The sequence below is a fragment of the Crassostrea angulata genome, chromosome 1 (genome assembly GCF_025612915.1).
Source record: "Crassostrea angulata isolate pt1a10 chromosome 1, ASM2561291v2, whole genome shotgun sequence".
Lineage (NCBI taxonomy): Eukaryota > Metazoa > Mollusca > Bivalvia > Ostreida > Ostreidae > Magallana > Magallana angulata.
This window is the reverse complement of record NC_069111.1, coordinates 28330774-28351472: the sequence shown is the minus strand read 5'-3', so window position 1 is coordinate 28351472 and position 20699 is coordinate 28330774. Positions and strand designations below refer to the sequence as shown.

The 20699-nt window shown below is 32.2% G+C and overlaps 1 protein-coding gene and 2 pseudogenes across 1 annotated transcript in view; 2 read left to right on the top strand and 1 right to left on the bottom strand.

The window, feature by feature from the left end:
• LOC128186582 (uncharacterized) overlaps window positions 1-10831 on the top strand; it is a 28199-nt gene extending 17368 nt beyond the window's left edge. The window contains exons 3-13 of the mRNA XM_052856412.1: window positions 871-1055; window positions 1777-1880; window positions 2023-2282; window positions 4445-4609; window positions 6116-6156; window positions 8291-8404; window positions 8655-8768; window positions 9264-9377; window positions 9639-9752; window positions 9942-10055; window positions 10318-10831. Coding sequence (XP_052712372.1) covers window positions 871-1055; window positions 1777-1880; window positions 2023-2282; window positions 4445-4609; window positions 6116-6156; window positions 8291-8404; window positions 8655-8768; window positions 9264-9377; window positions 9639-9752; window positions 9942-10055; window positions 10318-10445 — 1453 coding nt within the window. The 3' untranslated portion in view covers window positions 10446-10831. The remainder of the gene's footprint in view (window positions 1-870; window positions 1056-1776; window positions 1881-2022; window positions 2283-4444; window positions 4610-6115; window positions 6157-8290; window positions 8405-8654; window positions 8769-9263; window positions 9378-9638; window positions 9753-9941; window positions 10056-10317) is intronic.
• Window positions 10736-16654, top strand: LOC128191956 (uncharacterized; annotated as a pseudogene).
• A 42-nt stretch (window positions 16655-16696) lies between these two features.
• Window positions 16697-18606, bottom strand: LOC128191949 (putative nuclease HARBI1; annotated as a pseudogene).
• Window positions 18607-20699: the final 2093 nt, after the last annotated feature.

The following is a 20699-nucleotide window of genomic DNA, read 5'->3' as shown; positions in this document are numbered from 1 at the left end:
TAAGATAATGTTTCACCATAAAGTCAGTAAAATGTCTTGACTACTGTAACCTCTCTATTCCCCCAAAAGTATTTAATCTAGATAATCCTTTAGGGATGGGGGGTGTTTAAAGAGCTCTAAATATTTAAATTTATGCAACCATGGTACCATATCTGTGAACTTTATTTGTCATAATCTGATAACTGCACACTCCCCCAGCTCATCATTAACATTTTTTGGACCTTAACAAATTTTCATCGTGGGAAAAATCATTTCCCACGAAACACGATATATGTGCAGTAAATAAAAAAGAGCTATTATCTCTAACGCATCTTTTTACCTGACTAAGCCATTCTATATGATAAGTTTACAACAAACTAATAATTCTCTCAAAACAAATTTAATGTTACAGTCGTTGATATGAGTTATAAACTTTACATATCAAATTTAAAAGGATGTTTATAGTTTTAAAGTAAATATCGTTTAATGATTTCATGCATGTTAAAAAACCTGAACATATCTATCATTATAATTACTAGTGTTATTACTGTTTTATAAGGTTGCCGTAAATTGTCTTCATTACATAAATAGAATTTTTAATATGTAAATGGTTTATGCAGCAGGTGCTACATAGAAACTTTAATTTTACATTTGACAATGCATGACTTTAATTTCTTTAAAAAAAATGATATTGATCCTTAATGTCACTAGAAGCTTTTTAAAAACAAACCACTTGTGTGAAAGGTGTTAGTTGATAAAAATAAATCGGTTTTTTTTTTGGCGATTTTAAGGGAGACCTCGGGATACCTTTACTTTTACTACAATAACTAGTATTCCATTTCATCATATATTATCCAATATATTGATTTATATAACTCAGCGTGTTTTTAGATTTGCTGGGAGCGCTTGGATGTCTTTGAATGGACCTACATCTGCTGGTTCATGTAGCCTTAAAATGACTGCAGATGTAAGTCAACGAATTGATACAGGATCAATAAACCACTCACCTGTATCGTCTATGAGTTCAACTTTAGTTTTGTTCCAATCTTGTTTGACATCTGAAACTAACATCCCAGGTAATTAAAGTATACATTTCTTTAACATACAGCAATATTCGATTCTTTTTTTTGTTTCGTTGTGGGTTATTTTTTTCAAACGTTGATCTTATCATTTAAACTTTTTTTTTAAAATCATAAACATGATTATTTTTACATTTTGATGGGCCTTTTAATTACGTTATCTTTTTATTTCTTTGTGGAGTATTTTTTTTAACAAAAGTTAATCTTATCATTTAAATGTTTTTTAAAATCATAAATAGGATTGTTTTTACATTTTGATCGACCTTTTATTTTTTTAAGAATAAATTTATCAAAGAAACAATACGTGTATCTTAGTTCCGTTGGTAGTTCGAACAAGTTATGAAAGTATTGGAAGTAGCAAAAAGTGCATAACCTGCCTATACAATTTATTCAATACTTCAAGATATTTCTTGTAATGATTGCTACTTTCTTATTCTAATATTTTTAAAATCTTTTAGCGTGGAATTTTGTATAACAGTTTAAATTTGTTTTATATTGATTCATTCTAATTTTACATCTCATTCCCATCATAACGGACGTTTTTATTGGGTCCGTGTGCTTCATCAGTGTATACACTTACTATAAAATTAGTAAACAATGCTCAAAAGCAAATATAATGTAGTAAAAAACTACTGCAATAACCCCCCCCCCCCAAAAAAAAAGACTTTTTTCTGAAGAATATATTTGCTTTAATATTCTAACTAATTTACGTTTGAAGTAACGGACGCCGACGGAGATGTTGTTCGCTGTCGCTTTGCAGCAGGACCAGACGAATGTGACTCTGTTTGTGGAAACCATATTTCATCTCTGATATTAAATGAGGTGATTAATTGAATCATTTTACATCGATATTATCCATGATCTTTATTCAAGTCGTTCTATTTAATAGTTTACAAGTAGTTAACGAATGTTTTGAATGTCATAAGGGGTGTTTTGACATGACAAGGTTTTTTTTACTTTTCAGTTGTCCTGTTCGTTTACTGTCGGCAACCTAAGTAATGTGCCTACTGGGAAATACGCCATGGCTCTACAGATAGAAGATTTCATAAACACGTCATCCACTGTTCCATTAAGCAATGTCCCTTTACAATTTGTCATTCATGTGGACTCTGCCAACCCAATCACCTTCATATCACCAACACCGTCCGATGGGTCTATCCTACTATTTACAACTGTTTCGTTACAGTTTATTGCAAAGGCCCGAGTACAATGCACAAGTGTTGAGTAAGTAATTGTAATATTTCTAATAATTTGTTTAAAATATTGAAAATGATCTTAATAACTACAAAATTTTTGATTTTTATTACATTTGCTTATTAAATAAATTAAAAGAAAATACAATAATTTATATAGAATTTATAACGTTCCAAATTATATATTGGCCTGCAAGTAAAGTCTTTTTGCAAGTATCAGAAACTGCACTGGTTCCTTGAGGTTATAAAAATCTAAATCACACAACATCTGAATGATTATTTCTTCAAAAAGATAATTAATTGGTCTACAAAAATATAAGTATAAGATGAAAATAACGTATGTTTAGTTTTTGGTCGACCCAAAGTTATTTTTTAACAAACATTGCAAAAAGGAGAATATGAAGAAAGTGAAGTAAATAAGTAAAGTAAATAATAACTGATGATTTGCCCAAATAATTCTAGGACGTATTGTTAACCACTTACAACCACTTTTAGTCTCGAATTGGATTAGAAAGAGCAATCGGTTTTGAAAGATGTCAAAATTAGGCTCTTTTTAAAAGAAAGTTAACATCTTTTAAACAAAACATCTACGTTTTCAAAGTTACAAAAATATCCGCTTGCATATACATTTACGAATTATAAAAGAACAATACATGTATGTCAGAATACACAACATAAAAGAAGAAATACATAAAGACCTGTTGTCTGTTGCATTATGATTCAGTTTATGATATTGTTAACTCTTGAAAATAATATTTTTGAATGTTGAATTTATGATATGGCAATTTATTTAATAAATGCGCCAATAAACTTCAACTAATATTTCGACGATTTGGGTTTTGGGTTTAAAGGATGCACAATAAAGCCACAAGGTTTATGGTAAAGAGTATAGGAAAACAAATCAAAGCATAAGCTAAGTATTTATCTTACTGAGCAATTTTGATAGTTTTTGTTAATCACTCGCTTATTTTCCTTTAGTTTTTGAATGGTCGTTCTAAAATAATTAAACACACGATTTTTTTTATTCCTGTAGATTTACACATTTTTAGTGACATGGGCCATATTTACGGAAATCATAAACATGTGTACTAAAGTTATAAATGGAACAATGACCCAGTGTTCATTTTTTATAGTTTCCATATTTTATACTTTCAGAATTTTATATAATTAACAAAAAAGTATGATTCTGGGCTGATAAAATGATATGCTGCTAAATATAATTGTCAATGAATAGATACATATGTAATGCCATCTATAATCCTGTATGGGCATACATGTTATACCAAGAGAGATAAGATTAAATACAGGAATAGTAACAAGTAGCACCACATGCGTGGATCTAAAGAGAAGAGGGGGTGGGGGTGCTGACCCCCTTGGAAAAATCAACTTTCTTAATGTTAATACATTAAATTATAAAAACTTTTTTGGATCCGCGAATGCACTGATCGTAATACATAGTTTTATTTTTAAAAATGTGAATCCAAATTAAATGAAATAAGGGTCATATCCTTTAAAACAGGGATGTTTGCGTGTTATTAAAACATTTGTAAACATATGGCTTACATTTTCAATATTTACATAATGCTGTATTGCAAAGTGTAGATTGTTTTCAAACTGTGACCAAACGATACGAGTAATGCAAAATTTAATATCGGTGTACAAATAACAGACTTTTATAGTTCATCTCAAAAACTGCAATCATAATGATTATGATGTTTCGATGCAATCATCCTAATGTACGAACAGTTTATTCTGATTTTTATAATACTGACCAATAACCAAAACTTTTATAGTAAAAGCCAAGGATGGATGCGAAGTTGTTCCATGAATAATTTACTTCTCATTAACTTGCATGTTAATGCCCTTTGTAATATCCTTAAAATTATTATGATTCTGATCTATGAGAACTTTTACACAGTCGAGCGATATGATTTAAGCCCCATGTTTATACAGTCATTGCTAATTGGTAAACAAATTGTTACCGATGTTAATTGATTCCCAATTTAGTTTTTTTTCTAAAGATTAAGCAACGTATCCACTATGTATTAACAATGGGACTTTAAAGTAAAACATTTTAGGCAAATTGAATGTAAGATTTCATAAATCACTTGAAAGAAGATACAATGTAAATGCTAAATCAATTCTTTTACTTTGAAATCTGTGTTTAATGTTTTGATATGAATTTTTTTCCAGAGTAACCAAATTCAATATTACATCACAGCTGCATTTCACGATGTCGGGCATTACACAACCTACGGATACGCCAGATGAGTTTGAGGTCACTGTGTCACTTGGGTCTGTTACCAAAGATAGTATTGGAACCCATCAACTGTGCTTTGCAGCAGAAGCAACAAATGGGTAAATAACTGAGGAGCCAGAGAACTGTAAAAATGAAATACGTATGATAACGTAAAACTGTGAAATACATGTAGTTAACGTCCATACAATACTTTGTTATTACGGATCAGTATGTCTTAAAGTGATTTTATTTCTGATTTTCTTAATCTTAATGATATAAGTAAAGTAAATTTTGTTTTATCTTGCATTTCTTATAATTTTTGTTACAAAGTGCCGTCTCGGAATGTCCTCTGGAGTCATCCTTGTCCAAATCTCATTTTGCTACAAATAATAGAACATGTTGTGTAAAAAAACACCCTATTTTTGAAGTTCTTTTAATAAGAAGTTCAAAATTTTTAATGAAGTTGATGTTGTCCATCTCAAGTATACTATGTCTTGTTAGTCTGATTAACACCGTGTTAAATAATCGATGATGTATACATGTAAGAGCATCGCCGTATTGGATATTAAAGTTTTAAATTCCGATCAAAAATGAGAAAAAAAAATAGACCATAGATTGTCATCTTTCATTTTTATATTTACCAACACTAACTTTGTGCAACCTTGCATCCCCTCGCATCCACTGCTAAATTACTGGCAATTCTTTGCCGTTTGATACTTTTAAAACCATGGTTTGTTCTTATGTGCCTCCAACAACACGTGTTTTTAGACTTTAGTCTTTTCGAATAGTTTTTTTACTTCCTTTCTATATTTTTCAATGTAAATCATCGTATTTTGCTGCAGTAATACAACCGAGTTTTCGATGAATGGTATTATCGCAATTGCTTTGACCTTCACTTTTTTTTATAGTACCAAGTCAACAATTTTATCTTGTTTAGAAAAATAATTATGACTTCAATATTTTGGCATATTTTTAAGATTTGGTAAAAAATGATGAAAAATTGCACAGTTTTCATAGTTTTTTGAAGAGAAACATTTAACCCCAGCCATCGCCCACAACGAAATTATAATATTTTATGTGATATCACATCATAAAGTTATTCTTTGACTTTCATCGTGGGCGACAGCTGCAGACATATCTTTCAATTATAAAAAACAACTATAAAGGAAATGGTGTTTTCTGCTCAGTTTTATTAAAATAACGAAAAAAGTACTGTTAATGACGTCACAATTAACCTTGTGCAAGTCTAATCAGGTAACTAATTATAGATTCTTAATTCATGACTACTCATGTTTAAATAAACGTTACATTTTATTTTTTTGTGACATTTTTAAAAATCATTCTAAAATAGGGCAAAATAAGACTAAAATTGTACTTATTTTTTTATATTGAATTAAAATGCTTTAGCAGTTTGCTTGATTTCTTAATTTACAAACAGACATTCTTATTTGTTTTTTTTTGAAATTGAATTAATAAATCTCATAACGGTGACATTTGCAAGATATTTTTCTCATCATAAGTTGTCCCTCATACATTTCACTCGAAAGTCCTACATGTATCCTACAAAATAAACAGAAAACAAATCAAATTGAGAATATTTTGATATTTATTGTAATATTTTGTAGACTGTCCTCAGAATGGAGATGTGTTACGGTGAACATTACAGGTATAAACAAGCACTACCTTTTTATGTGAAAAATTCTTTTCTTATTCTTCTTTTCACAGAGTTTGTTGGTTTTTTCCCAAACGAAAACAGGACTGTGAACATATACAATTATACTTATCTTTCTTTTCATTTTATTTTGCAACATCATAAAAAGGAATACTTTATAAACCTGATAAATAAATCTCACACTACTATATATATATATATATATATATATATATATATGTATATATATATATATAAATATATATATAGCTGAATATATATTTATTCTACTATTTAATTAACACTTTAAAATACGAATTTATCTTTTTTTCTTCTTCAAATAATCAGCTGGCTATTTAATTTGGGATGAAACGTTGATCAAAATCGTGAATATTCTTCTTGATCTTTTTTTAGTATTTAATGGGTTAGATCAAAGAAAATAAATATTAAATGGTAACATAAGTGAGTTCTGAGTTCTTAATTAATATTATTAAAAGACAGTGCTTGTGAATTATCCTTAAAAACGATTTGCGACACTTAAAGTTCTCTAAAACGAAATTGTATGACACAATTTTGAATGGGAATGAACAGTTTAATCACTACCAAATTAAACCTCTCTCTTTACTAAAATTCTTACAGTAGTGAAGGAGAAACTTCAAGAGTACTGTACAACAATATAATTCAGAAGTGGTGTGTATCAGATGTTGATACTGAAACCCTCTAAAGAATTATTAGAAACTTTGAGGTCACAAAATCTTACCAAAATCAATAGTATCAAAACGTACGATTTTTCAACGCTTTATACAACCATTCGCCGTGACAAAGTAAAATCTAGGCTTTTTGATATCATAGACAGTTGTTTCTTCAATAAAAATGGAAGTCGTAAACATGCTTACCTTGTCATTGGAAATCTAAAAAATTATTTTGTTTAAAACCATTATGATTGCACACACAAATACACTAGAATTGACATTAAAAAGATGCTTGAGTTTCTGATAGCCAACATCTACTTGTATGTCGGTTTTGGAAATCAAGTCTTCCAACAATCTGTTGGAATTCCCATGGGTACCAATTGTGCCCCATTGTTAGCAGACCTATTTTTGTATTCTTATGAAGCAGATTTATTTAAAAACTTGTACGTGAAAAATATAAATCACTTGCTGTGGCTTTCAACTCAACATTCAGGTATTATAGTATCGACGACGTATTATTAATACACAATTGTTATTTCCATTCTTACATGTTGTGTACGTCGGCTCGATATATCCCAGTGAACTTGAAATAAAAGATACCACTGAGTCTGAGTCATCTGTGTCTTATTTGGATATTTTACTGGAAATGGACATTGGTGGTAACCTAACAACAACACTTTATGATAAACGCGATGGCTTCAATTTTTCTATAGTCACCTTTCCTTACTTATGTAGCAATATACCTTCATTACCTGCATATGTTGTTTTTGTCTCTCAGTCAATTCGATACACAAGGGCATGCTCTTCGTATGAACAGTTTCTAAGGCAAGATAAGCTACAAACAAACAAGTTGATAAAACAGTACTATCAACAGACAGTCTAGTTTGAAGTCATCTTTTCGTAAGTTCTATGGTCGATACAACGACCTTGTCAGCAAGTATAATCTTCCAGTGGGTCGCATGCTGACTGACGTTTTTCATACTACATGCACCCGTTAGACCATAATTAATCACCTTATTGTCTACGGACTCTTCCTTTTTTTCCCGTTTACGACAAAGAGCACACGGCGGGTGTGACCGGTCAGCAGAGGAAGCTCACTCCTCCATGACATCTGATCCTACCTCTATCTTTTTAGAAGTCCATGTTGCTCTGTTTTGAATTTATGTTTCGTTTTATGAATTTATGAGATGGTTGATAGTTTGTTATTGTCAATTTTTCATGTATCATGACTCCGTCATTAATATATCATAATATTAAAATTTAAACGAAGAGGTTTGATAAATAAAGATTTTAAATTCAATTTTGATTGTCAATTTTTAAACTCTTAAAGGCCCACATGAGGAGATGAGCGTAATAGTTTGCAGAATGTAAAAAAAAATGAAATAGCACATACACACAGTAATAAACGAAAGTATTTCTTTTATTTTTTATCAACGGCTACGATCTTGAAATTGCAGATACTGATGACTGCTTCCCGGATCCCTGTCAAAACTACGGAAACTGTACAGACCTGGTCAACGACTACCACTGCGATTGTGTTCCTGGATTTAATGGGACAGACTGTGAAAACGGTAAGTGCTGATATTGCGGTATTTGTATCAGATCCAACAGTAAAAAATGCAAGGATGAGATTGAAATATTCAGTTTCATATTATTCATTTGTAAGGTGATTGAGGTTTGTCAGTTGATAACTTTTTCCATTTTACTTAAATAAATATGGATAATGTACAAAATGCACATGTACATCCATAGATGAGTTGAACATAGTGGGTATATTTTGCTGTCAGTTTTGATTAAGGTTGTATTTGAAATTGATTTTAGATATCGATGACTGCACACCATTACCATGTCAAAATAACGGAACCTGTTCAGACCTGGTCAACGACTACCACTGTGATTGTGTCGCAGGATTCAATGGAACAAATTGCACAAACAGTAAGCATGTTGATTGCTCTAACCATTTCTGTCTGTGGAAATGGAAAATAAGAATATTGATTTTTCCTCAAGTGTTCAATATATTGACAAATATTGAGAATGCAATAATTTTTGTCTTTTTGTCCTATCAAACATATTTGAAACAAATATTCTTTTTCTCTTTATTTGATAGACAGTTTCAATAAATCAAACTGCACAGATGGTGAAGAATTATGGGTTAAACCTTTTAAAATTATAGTCTTTTCATTTGATTTATGTTTGTGTTTTCTCTGGTCAAGCATCGAATTCTTCTATAGCTCTTTAGAAGATAATTATTTACTTTCCATTTTAAAACACCAAATTGATCAAAGAAGATTGTTTTTAATCTAAGATGAGCATCATATTTGGATGGGTGTAAATAAATGAAATAGCTCAAGCAAACAGTGGTGAATGAAAGTATTTTACTTATTTCTTATCTTGCAAAATGACTTCGTTTTTGAAATCTTGAAATTGCAGATATTGATGACTGCTCACCGGATCCCTGTCAAAACAACGGAACCTGTACAGACCTGGTCAACGACTACCACTGCGATTGTGTTCCTGGATTTAATGGGACAAACTGTGAAAACGGTAAGTTCTGATAATGCGGTATTTGTATCAGATCCAACAGTACAAAATGCAAGGATGAGATTGAAATATTAAGTTTTACATTGATCAAATCATGTGTTAGGTGATTAAGGTTTGTCAGTTGATAACCTTTTTCCAATTGACTTCAAAAGATATTGACAATGTTCAAAATATACTGCTCCATTTGTATATCCATGATTAATCCTGGGAATTGTGTACATTCTTCGCTGTTTTCAGTGAGGTTGTATTTGAAATTGATTTTAGATATCGATGACTGCCAAGCAGAACCTTGTCAAAACAATGGAACCTGTACAGACCTAGTCAACGACTACCAATGTGTTTGTATTGCAGGATTCAATGGAACAAATTGTGAAAACAGTAAGCGCTATGATTACGCACACCATTTTTGTGTGTGGGAATGAAAAAAAGTACAAAACTGATGATTCCTCAAGTGTTTGCTTAATATATCGATAACCATTGAAGACACAGGTGTTCTATGAGACACATGAAGACCCAAACGTTTGGTTTTATGCCTTTGAATAATAAACTTTGTTCATGAAATTGCAGATATTGACGAGTGTTCCCAAGGTCCCTGTCAAAACAATGGATCTTGTACAGACCTGGTCAACGACTACTATTGCGATTGTGTTCCTGGATTCAATGGAACAAATTGTGAAAACAGTACGTACATATGCACTACATATGCTTTATTTGCTTGAAATGAAACACTATAATAATCCATTTGAACGAGCTCGTATGTAGTTGCTTGTTGATGTTTTCTTCGGCCGTCCACAAAAGTATTCGTTTTAGTGTGGGAGCGAATGATTTCGTTTGTCTTTCTGACACATTAGGTTTCGAAGATGTACATAATTTAGGTTGAGATATCAGGATTTTGAGAATGTGTTATCAAAAGTAAACGGTAAACTCTTATTCGGAATTGCAGTGATCAATGAGTGCTTGCCAGGTATTTGTCTAAACAACGGGACTTGTACAGACCTTGTGAATGACTACCAGTGCGACTGCGTTTCTGGATTTAATGGAACAAATTGTGAAAATAGTACGTACAGCTAATCCTAGTCTCAGTACATGTACATTGTATTTGTTGAAGATGAAAGGGCTTTAAAGTTTGATTCAGTTTTTGTATGTACCTTGCTCTTCATTTTGGTCCGTTTAACATTTTGAATGCTGGCTTTGGTTGGTGAGAAGATTTTCAAAACGAGGTATGGAAGATGTGGCATTTGTATTTTTTAGCTTGAGTGAGTAGATTCCGTTAACGGCATCCTGTCAGATATCGTCGAGTGTAAAACACAGTCATGTCAAAACAGAGGAACTTGTAAAGATCTGTAGCCCTTTTCACAAAAATGCTTAAGATTTTGCGTAAGTTTTTGACTTAAGAAATTCGTAAGTCAATTCTTAAGTGCTTTTCACAAACGCATTCGTAAGTAAAAAAAAATATTCGTACGACAATTCTGGCAATTTTAGTCTACGTGCACACTAACGATTTCACTAACGACAAAAGCTTTCTTGACAACTTACTTTCTTTTCATTTGCACATGCGCGGTACGTATTTCCGTGTTTATATCGTTTTGTCGCCTGACCACCTAAAAATGGATAAAATAATAAAGAGAAAACCTAACTGGTCAAACGAAGAGATAGAGGTGTTGGTACAATGTGTCACCGATAACATCAGACTGATAAAAGGAAAATTTACACCATCGATCACCAATGAAGCAAAAAATCGTTGCTGGGTCGAGATAACGTCACAGTGAGTACACGATAGATTATATAGACTTAATAAAACTTGGTTGAATCAAGTTGTTTTGTGAAGAACAAAATTGTACAAAAAATAAAAGATTTCAACTTTATATATCCAGCGCTACAGTCATTTCATGCATATCTTTTACAATTTAATGCTATGCTATGGTATGCAATTTTAATGATATGCTATGAGATTTTAAATCAATGCTATGAGATTTGTATGCTGTGCTATGAGAAATTGAAATGAAGGGCTTAATCTATGGTATGCTATGCTATGGTATGGTATGCTATGAGATTTGAATAAAAACGCCCCCATACACAGAAGAGTTCCACACATATGGAAGTAAAATGATAAAAAGTGAAAGTTAACCATTTATCTGCAATGTGAGCATTTTATTCCTCCAAATAAAAACATTTAAAACCGAGTTAAAATCATGTTGTATGTTATGCTATGGTATGCTATGGTATGCTATGACGAATGAGATTCTATGAGATTATATGCTATGGTATGAGATTCCAATGTTATGCCATGAGATTTCAATGCTATGCTATGAGATTTCAATGCTATGCTATGCTATGGTGTATGTTGTAAAAGATATGCTTGAACTGACTGTACCACCGAAGCGAATTTAAAAATTTCCTCCAATGCATGATGCTTTCGTATCATTGGAAGAGCAAAATTTGGTAGGCTAAATGTACAGCTTACGTACATGTCTACAGCTGTAAAATTGATCACTATGTAACATAAGTAAGATTTTAATACAACTTTAAGACATTGTGATTAAACAATAATGATAATTATTTTTGATTAGTGTTTTTCTTTTCATCCATTTACCGGTACTATTATCTTTAAAAAAGAAAACCTTTTCTGAAATTTAAGAAACTGTGGCAATTTTTCTTGCACTGCATGTAAAACATGTATGTAAAACCTTCAATAGTCTATGATAAAGAAAGATAACTCTTGCTGATTGAAGCAATTTTTGTTGCAAACTTATACATCAAAGTGCTATTCTGAACTAAAATGCAGCGCTTCAATATGTTTTGTAATATGAATTGAAAATGTTTATAACTATATATTATTTTCGTATACATTTTGGATTTTTAATTTTATGCTGCGATGGTAAAATGTTGCTATTTCTAATCACTATGTCGAGTTTTCTTCATATCATGATTAGACATTTTATCAATTTTTAAAAATCTAGCAGCGCTTCATCACTTAAAATTTGTTTCATTTGAATCGATTGATATTGACTTTGATAAAAATCAATATGAAATTTTTTAAAAAATTTATGGCAAAATTAATAGCAGAGGGATATTACACCTTAAAAGCAAAAAAAAAAAAAAAATTATCATAATTTTAACTCCACATTAGTTGTGCAATATATGTACATATTCAAGTTAATAAGCAACACCTGCCTCTCTATAATAAGATGATTAAATTTTTTTTAATTTATATAAAATGAACTCCATCTTCAAATATATCATAGTCGATAGATAAGATGAGAGAGAGAGAGGGAGATAAATAGCCCCTTGTATCATAGTGAATCAAAACTTTATAAAAGAAATTAAATTATTTGAATGCTTTCAGGGTAAATGCAGTTAACTGTTCCAATTTTGATAGGGAGGTGTGCGACGTAAAGAAGAAATGGCAGGATTTGAGCTCCCAAATAAAAAAAAACGTGAAGCTGAGAGGAGAAGAGGGCTCCATGCCACTGGAGGATGCCCTAGTGTCCTTGTTGAGGAGTTAAAATCATGGGAACAGATGGCATGTTATAAATTAGAAAACTATTTGCAGTGAATATATCAGTTCAGTTGTGAGTTAACATTTTTCTTTCCTTTGACATTGACTTCATTAAATACAAACAACTTGCTTTTTTGAAGTAAATTTATAAAACGTTATTTTACATTATGATGAAGTAATTTCCCATAATAATTGTTTTATTTGTAATCTTTTTTTTGTCTATTATGTACAAAATGTAACTAAGAAACCAAGATTTTTTTTTCATGGTATATTGAATTTAATGGACATGTTTACAATTTTACTTAAATCTAGATTGTTGGAACAATATCAAAGTCCTCGCTGGAAAAGGTTCCAGGAGGGGTGGACACCTCAGCTCCATCACAAAGTCTGATTATGGAGAAGGGTAATGCATGAATTAATTACAAAGTTTTGCCATATCCACAATTTTCGTTTGATGGAGGAAATGTAGAAATAATAATTCTTTGTTGCTTATGTAGTGTCACAGGTGGTGAAAATTTCACATTTTAACCAAGACTCAAGCGCCTGTTTCATAAAAGCCTTTAAATTAAAAGCTTATGAGTAAGACCAAACACTTACGTTGATTGTAAGACCATGCAAAATTACTGGTTTTGTTTAAAATTGCTAGTGTAAATAAATATTACTCTACATATTACCTTTTTAAAAAATTAAAATCATTTTTTAGTTAATATAGTTAATAAGAAAGTTCTAAGCAGAATAAAATTTTATGGTCTTTGTCGTTTTTGTTTCTTTTGTTTGTTTTTTTTTTTTTTTGTTTTTTGTTAAAAGGGCCTCAGGGTCTCTGACATACCTGGAATGCCAGTGTGCTAACCAATGAGACCCGTTATATTGACCTGACTTTCATGCACCTGTGAACCAGGTTTCATAGTAATAGTTATTTTTTGTACATAATATTTTAACAAACTTTTTGTAGAAACATCATATGTGTTTGAAGCATCCCCTGCCTCCACCGCGCAAATGAAACCCTCTATTCCAGGTAAACTTATGCACATTTTTAACAACTTGGCTAATTTCAACAAAACTTGCCACAATTCATCTTTTGGATGAATGGCTTTAAAAAATGTTGATAATGAAGACATATTTGATAGTTGATATTAAACATGCAGTTCTCATATATATTATTCCTATTTCAGAAAGTGTTTGTGGTGAGGATGTCCAGCAGGAAGAACAATTTGAGGCAGGTATTCTCTTTCTCTCAGCAGACAACAGGAATGTTATGTTATTTTTTACTGATGAAACACTCATGTTAAAGTGAACTTGTTAAACAATTACTCAATCGTTAATGTTAATTTTGTAAATTATATTGATTCTTATTCTTAGTGAGGATCTTACTGTAAGGAATTACTTTTTTTTTTTACAGTGGTCTTTGCCAATTCAATGCCGGATGTGAACCCTGGACAAATATGCCCATCTTCAGGAAAGCAGAATAAACGGAAGAGACCATATTGTCACGATGGTATCATTACCTTTTAATAATTCAATTTTCTAACCAAATTCCAAATCAATAAAGATATGGGGAAAACTCTCTTTGACGGACATTTGTGAAAATTTAATGACTGTCAATAATTTTCTGAGGAGCTTGATAAAAATGATGTTGAGTGTTTCTCTATATAGGATTATTCTCTAATAAATATACATGTATAATGTATTGACAAACCCCGAGATCATAAGCAATTTTTGTGTCAAGTATGAGTGTCTAATGATCTTTTGTATTTGGTGTATAATATCAAAGCTTGGCTCTATTTGCATGGCCAGAAAGACAGGCATACAGAATGGCAGTCAAGGTTATTCCTTTATACCCAAAATACTTTGTTTATGAGGGATTCTTTAAAAGAAGAAACCCATTAAAGGAATGCTATTTACATATTTCAGGTGATGAATCATACAACCTTAGAAGAGAATTTCTTGATGGGGAAAGAGAAAAAAACAAGACTGCGGAGGACTACAGAAAGAAGAAGATTTCATTGCTGGAGAAAATTGTTCAACAGCAGAGCGAGCTTATAGAGATACAGAGGAGAACAACAACCGCTCTGGAAGTCATAGCTACGAAATTTCATGAGTCAACTCAGTCTCGCTTGCCATATTCACTTTCACCTGTTATAAAATTTAGTTAATACATGTAGTTTAATCCTTACAAATTTTAAGTGAGTTTAAGGTCAGACGACACGTTCCTCGAAAATCTTTTTAGTATCTCCTCGTAATAAAGAGTTCCAATAAAAAAATATTAATTTTACAATTATTCTAAAAATGATTAAAGTGGTAATGTGTCTACATGGCCGAGTGGCTAAAACCGTGGCCGCTCTCTGCCAGAAGCGTATGGGTTCTAGAGGTCATGAGTTCGAATCATCGCCCCGACCGGGATAGAGTAGTGAATTTTGCTGGGCTGTATATGTGTTTATTTTTATATCAGCAATTCAAGCGTATTTTCAAGAAGATTGTATAGGAAATTGCATACTCTAGTATTTTGCAGAAATGCCTGGTAAGGTACCCTAATTTTTTGCAAGAAAGCCTGTCAAAATAGTAGTAAACCATCAACAAATTCCTGGAAAAAGTTATATAAAATTGAGGAACGTGTCGTCTGACCTTAAAGTATTTGATGCAATAACATAGGGATACAGTGGACCCCGCTTAATATAATATTTATTTTGTCAGGCAAAATTATTATATTAACTGGACTAAAATAATAATCGAACCTAGCTAAATTCAATGTGAGTAAGTACAGTCGGTTCAAGCATATCTTTTACAACATACACCATAGCATAGCATAGCATAGCATTGAAATCTCATAGCATGGCATTGAAATCTCATAGCATAGCATTGGAATCTCATACCATAGCATACAATCTCATAGAATCGCATTCGTCATATCATACCATAGCATACCATAGCATAGCATACAACATTCTTTTAACTCGGTTTTAAATGTTTTTATTTGAAAAAATAAGTGTTCACATAATAGATTTGTGGTAAACTTTGGCTTCTTATTATTTAATTCGAAATGTGTGGAACTCTTCTGTTTATGGAGGCGCTTTTGTTAAAATCTCATAGCATACCATAGCGTAGCATAGCATATCATTAAGCCCTTCATTTCAATTTCTCATAGCACAGCATACAAATCTCATTGCATAGCATACAAATCTTATAGCATATCATCAAAATCGCATACCATAGCATAGCATACATTTGTAAAAGATATGCATGAAATGACTGTATGACATGTGACTATTTACGTTCTGTATTACTATCTTAATCTAGAAAGGGTAATTTCCAATGCAATTCATGATTTGTTCTATAAATTTATCTTTATTGCATCAAAAAAGTTAATTTTATTTATAAAATTAACTATAACAAGCTGAGAAAATTCTTCAGATCCCCCAATATGCTTCTGGTGGGTTGACATGCTTTCATTTTGTTTTCTTCCTCTAAAATATACTTCTGGTTTTGACCAAATCTAGTTAGGCATTCATCAGACAATTTATTTTATAAAAACTTCTTCCATGAAGGTATTGTTATTAGCTCACTTGTTCATAGATATTCTAATTACAGACATTTTTGTGATATTGTTAATATCTGGCAGCAAGAGCACTTATATACTTATTGTTTTAAAAATATTATTGTTGAAATATTGTTTCAAAAAATGACATTGTTGAAAAACCAAAATTGTTTCTAAAAATGTTATTGTTGACAAACCAAAATTGTTTTTAAAAACGTTATTGTTGACAAACTGAACAATATTAAAAGTTTTCACTGTTCTTTACATTAGTCATTTTTTTCTATTCAGATCACAAATAGAAATTGATAAAAGATCTTTAAGTTCTTTTCAAATACATGTACTTTAAAATCACAATGTATATGCAGAGATGTACATTATTTATCTTGCCATCTGATAGTCTCATTTTGACAAATGATATTTAAAAGCGTTGCACAATTCTTTTTCTCAAGGCAAATCCATCATTATCATTTCCATTGTATAGATCATGGTTGTGGTACACTGGCACAGCATTGTTCCCTGCTTGCAGGGGCACCCTCTCACTAATGGCCTTGTTGTGAAGCCTAAAGCAGCATTCAATGATTTTGATGCACTTCTCTGTCCTGAATTGCAGGCTACCACCTGTTTTGTGAAGGCATCTGTATGAAAAAATAATGCTTTTGTAAATATGAAACTGGAGATGTAGTAAAGTGTATGGTTCTTCAGTTTCTCTCATGATGCTGTCCTAATCCATTTTTTTAAACAAATTATCAGACAAATGTGGTGTTACAGATATTATCCGTTACAGGTTAGATTTTATATTTGGAGCTTTGTGCACAAGATTTGTATAATAGTTATGAAAGATACCTAAATCTGCTCTTGAGAACGCCAAAAGCTCTCTCCACAGTATTCCTCGTGGAGCAATGGGAGGAGTTGTACAGCTGCTCCTGCTGGTTGGATGGCTGGGCAAATGCTGTCAGCAACCATTTCTTCAGTGGATAGCCAGAATCACCCATTCACTCCTCTCATGATTTGTGGCAAGAAGGAATTAGCCAGAATGAAAGAGTCATGGGTGGATCCTGGCCATCTTACCACAATGTTGGTAAAACTAAATAAGATAAAACAGTATATCATATATATCAACTTCTTTCTTCATTGGGAACAATAAATCAGTAAGCTTGTGATAAGTTGTAAACAGTGTACCTGAGATTAGCTACTACCACAGCCTGTATGTTAATGGCATGGAATCCTTTCCGGCAAATGAAAGTAGGTTCCTCATGCCTGCCATGCCTTGGATGGGGACAAGTGTGCCATCTATGGCTCCAACGACATTTGGAAATCCCTGTATGTTGAAGAACTCGTCCTTCACTTTCTTTAGCTCTTGCTGGGATGTTGGGAATCTGATATTGTCGACACAGAGACAAAGTACAGAGCACACAATATGAATGATCCTTGAGGCAGAGGATAAGGAAATACCATGCGTGTCTGCGACCTCAGGAAGATAATCTCCCTTTGCTTGAAATTGCAAAGTAACCAAGACCTGCAAGAAATTATTTCTTTCAGTACAACTTGTTTTTACTTGATTTTAATTATATTGATTATTTTCAATCTTAACTGTGTTGAAACTTATTGAACACTTGATTTACAAAATTACAACATCATTTTATTTTATAATCAGGTATTAATGGTTTTTATTTAATCATGATCAACTTGAACGAATTATTAACTTTTTAGCTTTTCTGATTGAAATTTGTCTGTTGTCATTGTCATTGTTATAAAATTTTCACAATTTCATCTGCTTATGCAGAGCTTCCAGGCCACTTTAAAAAATATTGGCACAAAATTGATCCTTGGGTAAAGGGGATTCAAGTTTGTTTTAATGCCTCCTCCAGGGGGAGATAATTATGCAATAGTGACAAATTAATGGCATCATTTAAAATTCCTCTGAAGAAGAACCTAAATGGGCTTAGAAAGATAAAACTCATGCAAATCTTCAATGCAATGTATGATCTGAGATGCATATGAAAGCATTCTCAGATAATATAGATTCAAGTTTGTAGAAATTGTGACCCTAGGGTAACCATTTAAGCTTTTCAATGCATGTACTAAATTGATTTTTGATTTTTCACAGCCGTAATGCCCAGGTGAGTGAAGTGGCCCCTAGGCCTCCTCTTTTCAATGTCACCGAGATGAAATTTGACATTCCAATCGTAAAGACCATTCATGCTGAATTAATTTATAAAATGGTACCTATCCTTTGTTGATAGTAATTTTTACCTCTTCTGTGACATCTGTATTATTTTTAATTAATTAATTACCCTAATTAACAATTACAAACTATGTAAACAGATATACACCTGTGAAATATTCTTAATATATTGATAAAATTATATTATAAGGTTCGAAGTGTTTATAAAAGCGAAGGGTCTGCTGATAGGGCGAATCGTCTCGGTGCGAATCGCCAATAGCGGCGAAACGCACCATTACAAAAATACATTGTAGCAGTACGAAATGATTGACTACCGTTAGCTCTCCTCTTTCAAGAGTTAAGAAATTTATAAATAATTGAAGAACTTACTTGTACAAGTGCAGGGATGGCATGGGATCAAGAGGTGGGATGTTGTACTCTATCTTTGATTTAGTCAGTTAATCCAGTTATTGTTCGACTTGGAAAACGATACCTCGCTATCAACTCGATGTCCGTAAAATTGTCAATAGGGTTTCCTCTGTCCCGGAAAACTCTTTCTCTTCGCAAAGCTCTCTCGTTCTCAAACAACAACAAATTAAAACGCAGCCATGTTTGTTTATTTATTTCTTTATACGACAACTATTTTACACTTACGAAAAATATTTTAAACTTAAGAGAGGGAAGAGGCTGTCGTAAAGTTACGATGGATTTCACACTTAAGAATCTCGTAAGAATCTTTGTGAAACCCGACAAACTCGTACGTTTTCTCTTACGATAGAAATTAATCGTAAGAATTTTTGTGAAAAGCTCTACTGATTAATGATTATGAATGTAATTGCATGTACGGGTTTGATGGAACAAATAACTCAAATTGTCAAGAATGATAGGTCAAACCTGATGAAAGTATAGTTTATTCGTACTGATCTATTTAGTTTGTGTTCTTTCTTTATATTGAAACGCGGTCTATTTTTTTCTAACGAATTCATCTTTGCTACTCTTAGTCGCCCATTTGAGAAGATTTGTGTTATATCTTTGATAAGCATCACAATATGAGAAATAGTGGAGGATCAAATTATAAGATTTATTTCTGTTCAAAGATTTCGTTCTTGAAATTGCAGATATTGATGACTGCTCACCGGATCCCTGTCAAAACAACGGAACCTGTACAGACCTGGTCAACGACTACCACTGCGATTGTGTTCCTGGATTTAATGGGACAAACTGTGAAAACGGTAAGTTCTGATAATGCGGTATTTGTATCAGATCCAACAGTACAAAATGCAAGGATGAGATTGAAATCTTCAGTTTTACATTGATCAAATCATTTGTTAGGTGATTAAGGTTTGTCAGTTGATAACCTTTTTCCAATTGACTTCAAAAGATATTGACAATGTTCAAAATATACTGCTACATTTGTATATCCATGATTAATCCTGAGAATTGTGTACATTCTTTGCTGTTTTTAGTGAGGTTGTATTTGAAATTGATTTTAGATATCGATGACTGCCAAGCAGAACCTTGTCAAAACAATGGAACCTGTACAGACCTGGTCAACGACTACCAATGTGTTTGTATTGCAGGATTCAATGGAACAAATTGTGAAAACAGTAAGCGTTATGATTACGCACACCATTTTTGTGTGTGGGAATGAAAAAAAGTACAAAACTGATGATTCCTCAAGTGTTTGCTTAATATATCATGATATCGATAACCATTGAAGACACAGGTGTTCTATGAGACACGTGAAGACCCAAACGTTTGGTTTTATGCCTTTGAATAATAAATTTTGTTCATGAAATTTCAGATATTGACGAGTGTTCCCAAGGTCCCTGTCAAAACAACGGATCTTGTACAGACCTGGTCAACGACTACTATTGCGATTGTGTTCCTGGATTCAACGGAACAAATTGTGAAAACAGTACGTACATATGCACTACATATGCTTTATTTGCTTGAAATGAAACACTATAATAACCCATTTGAACGAGCTCGTATGTAGTTGCTTGTTGATGTTTTCTTCGGCCGTCCACTAAAGTATTTATTTTAGTGTGGGAGCGAATGATTTCGTTTGTCTTTCTGACACATTAGGTTTCGATGATGTACATAATTTAGGTTGAGATATCAAGATTT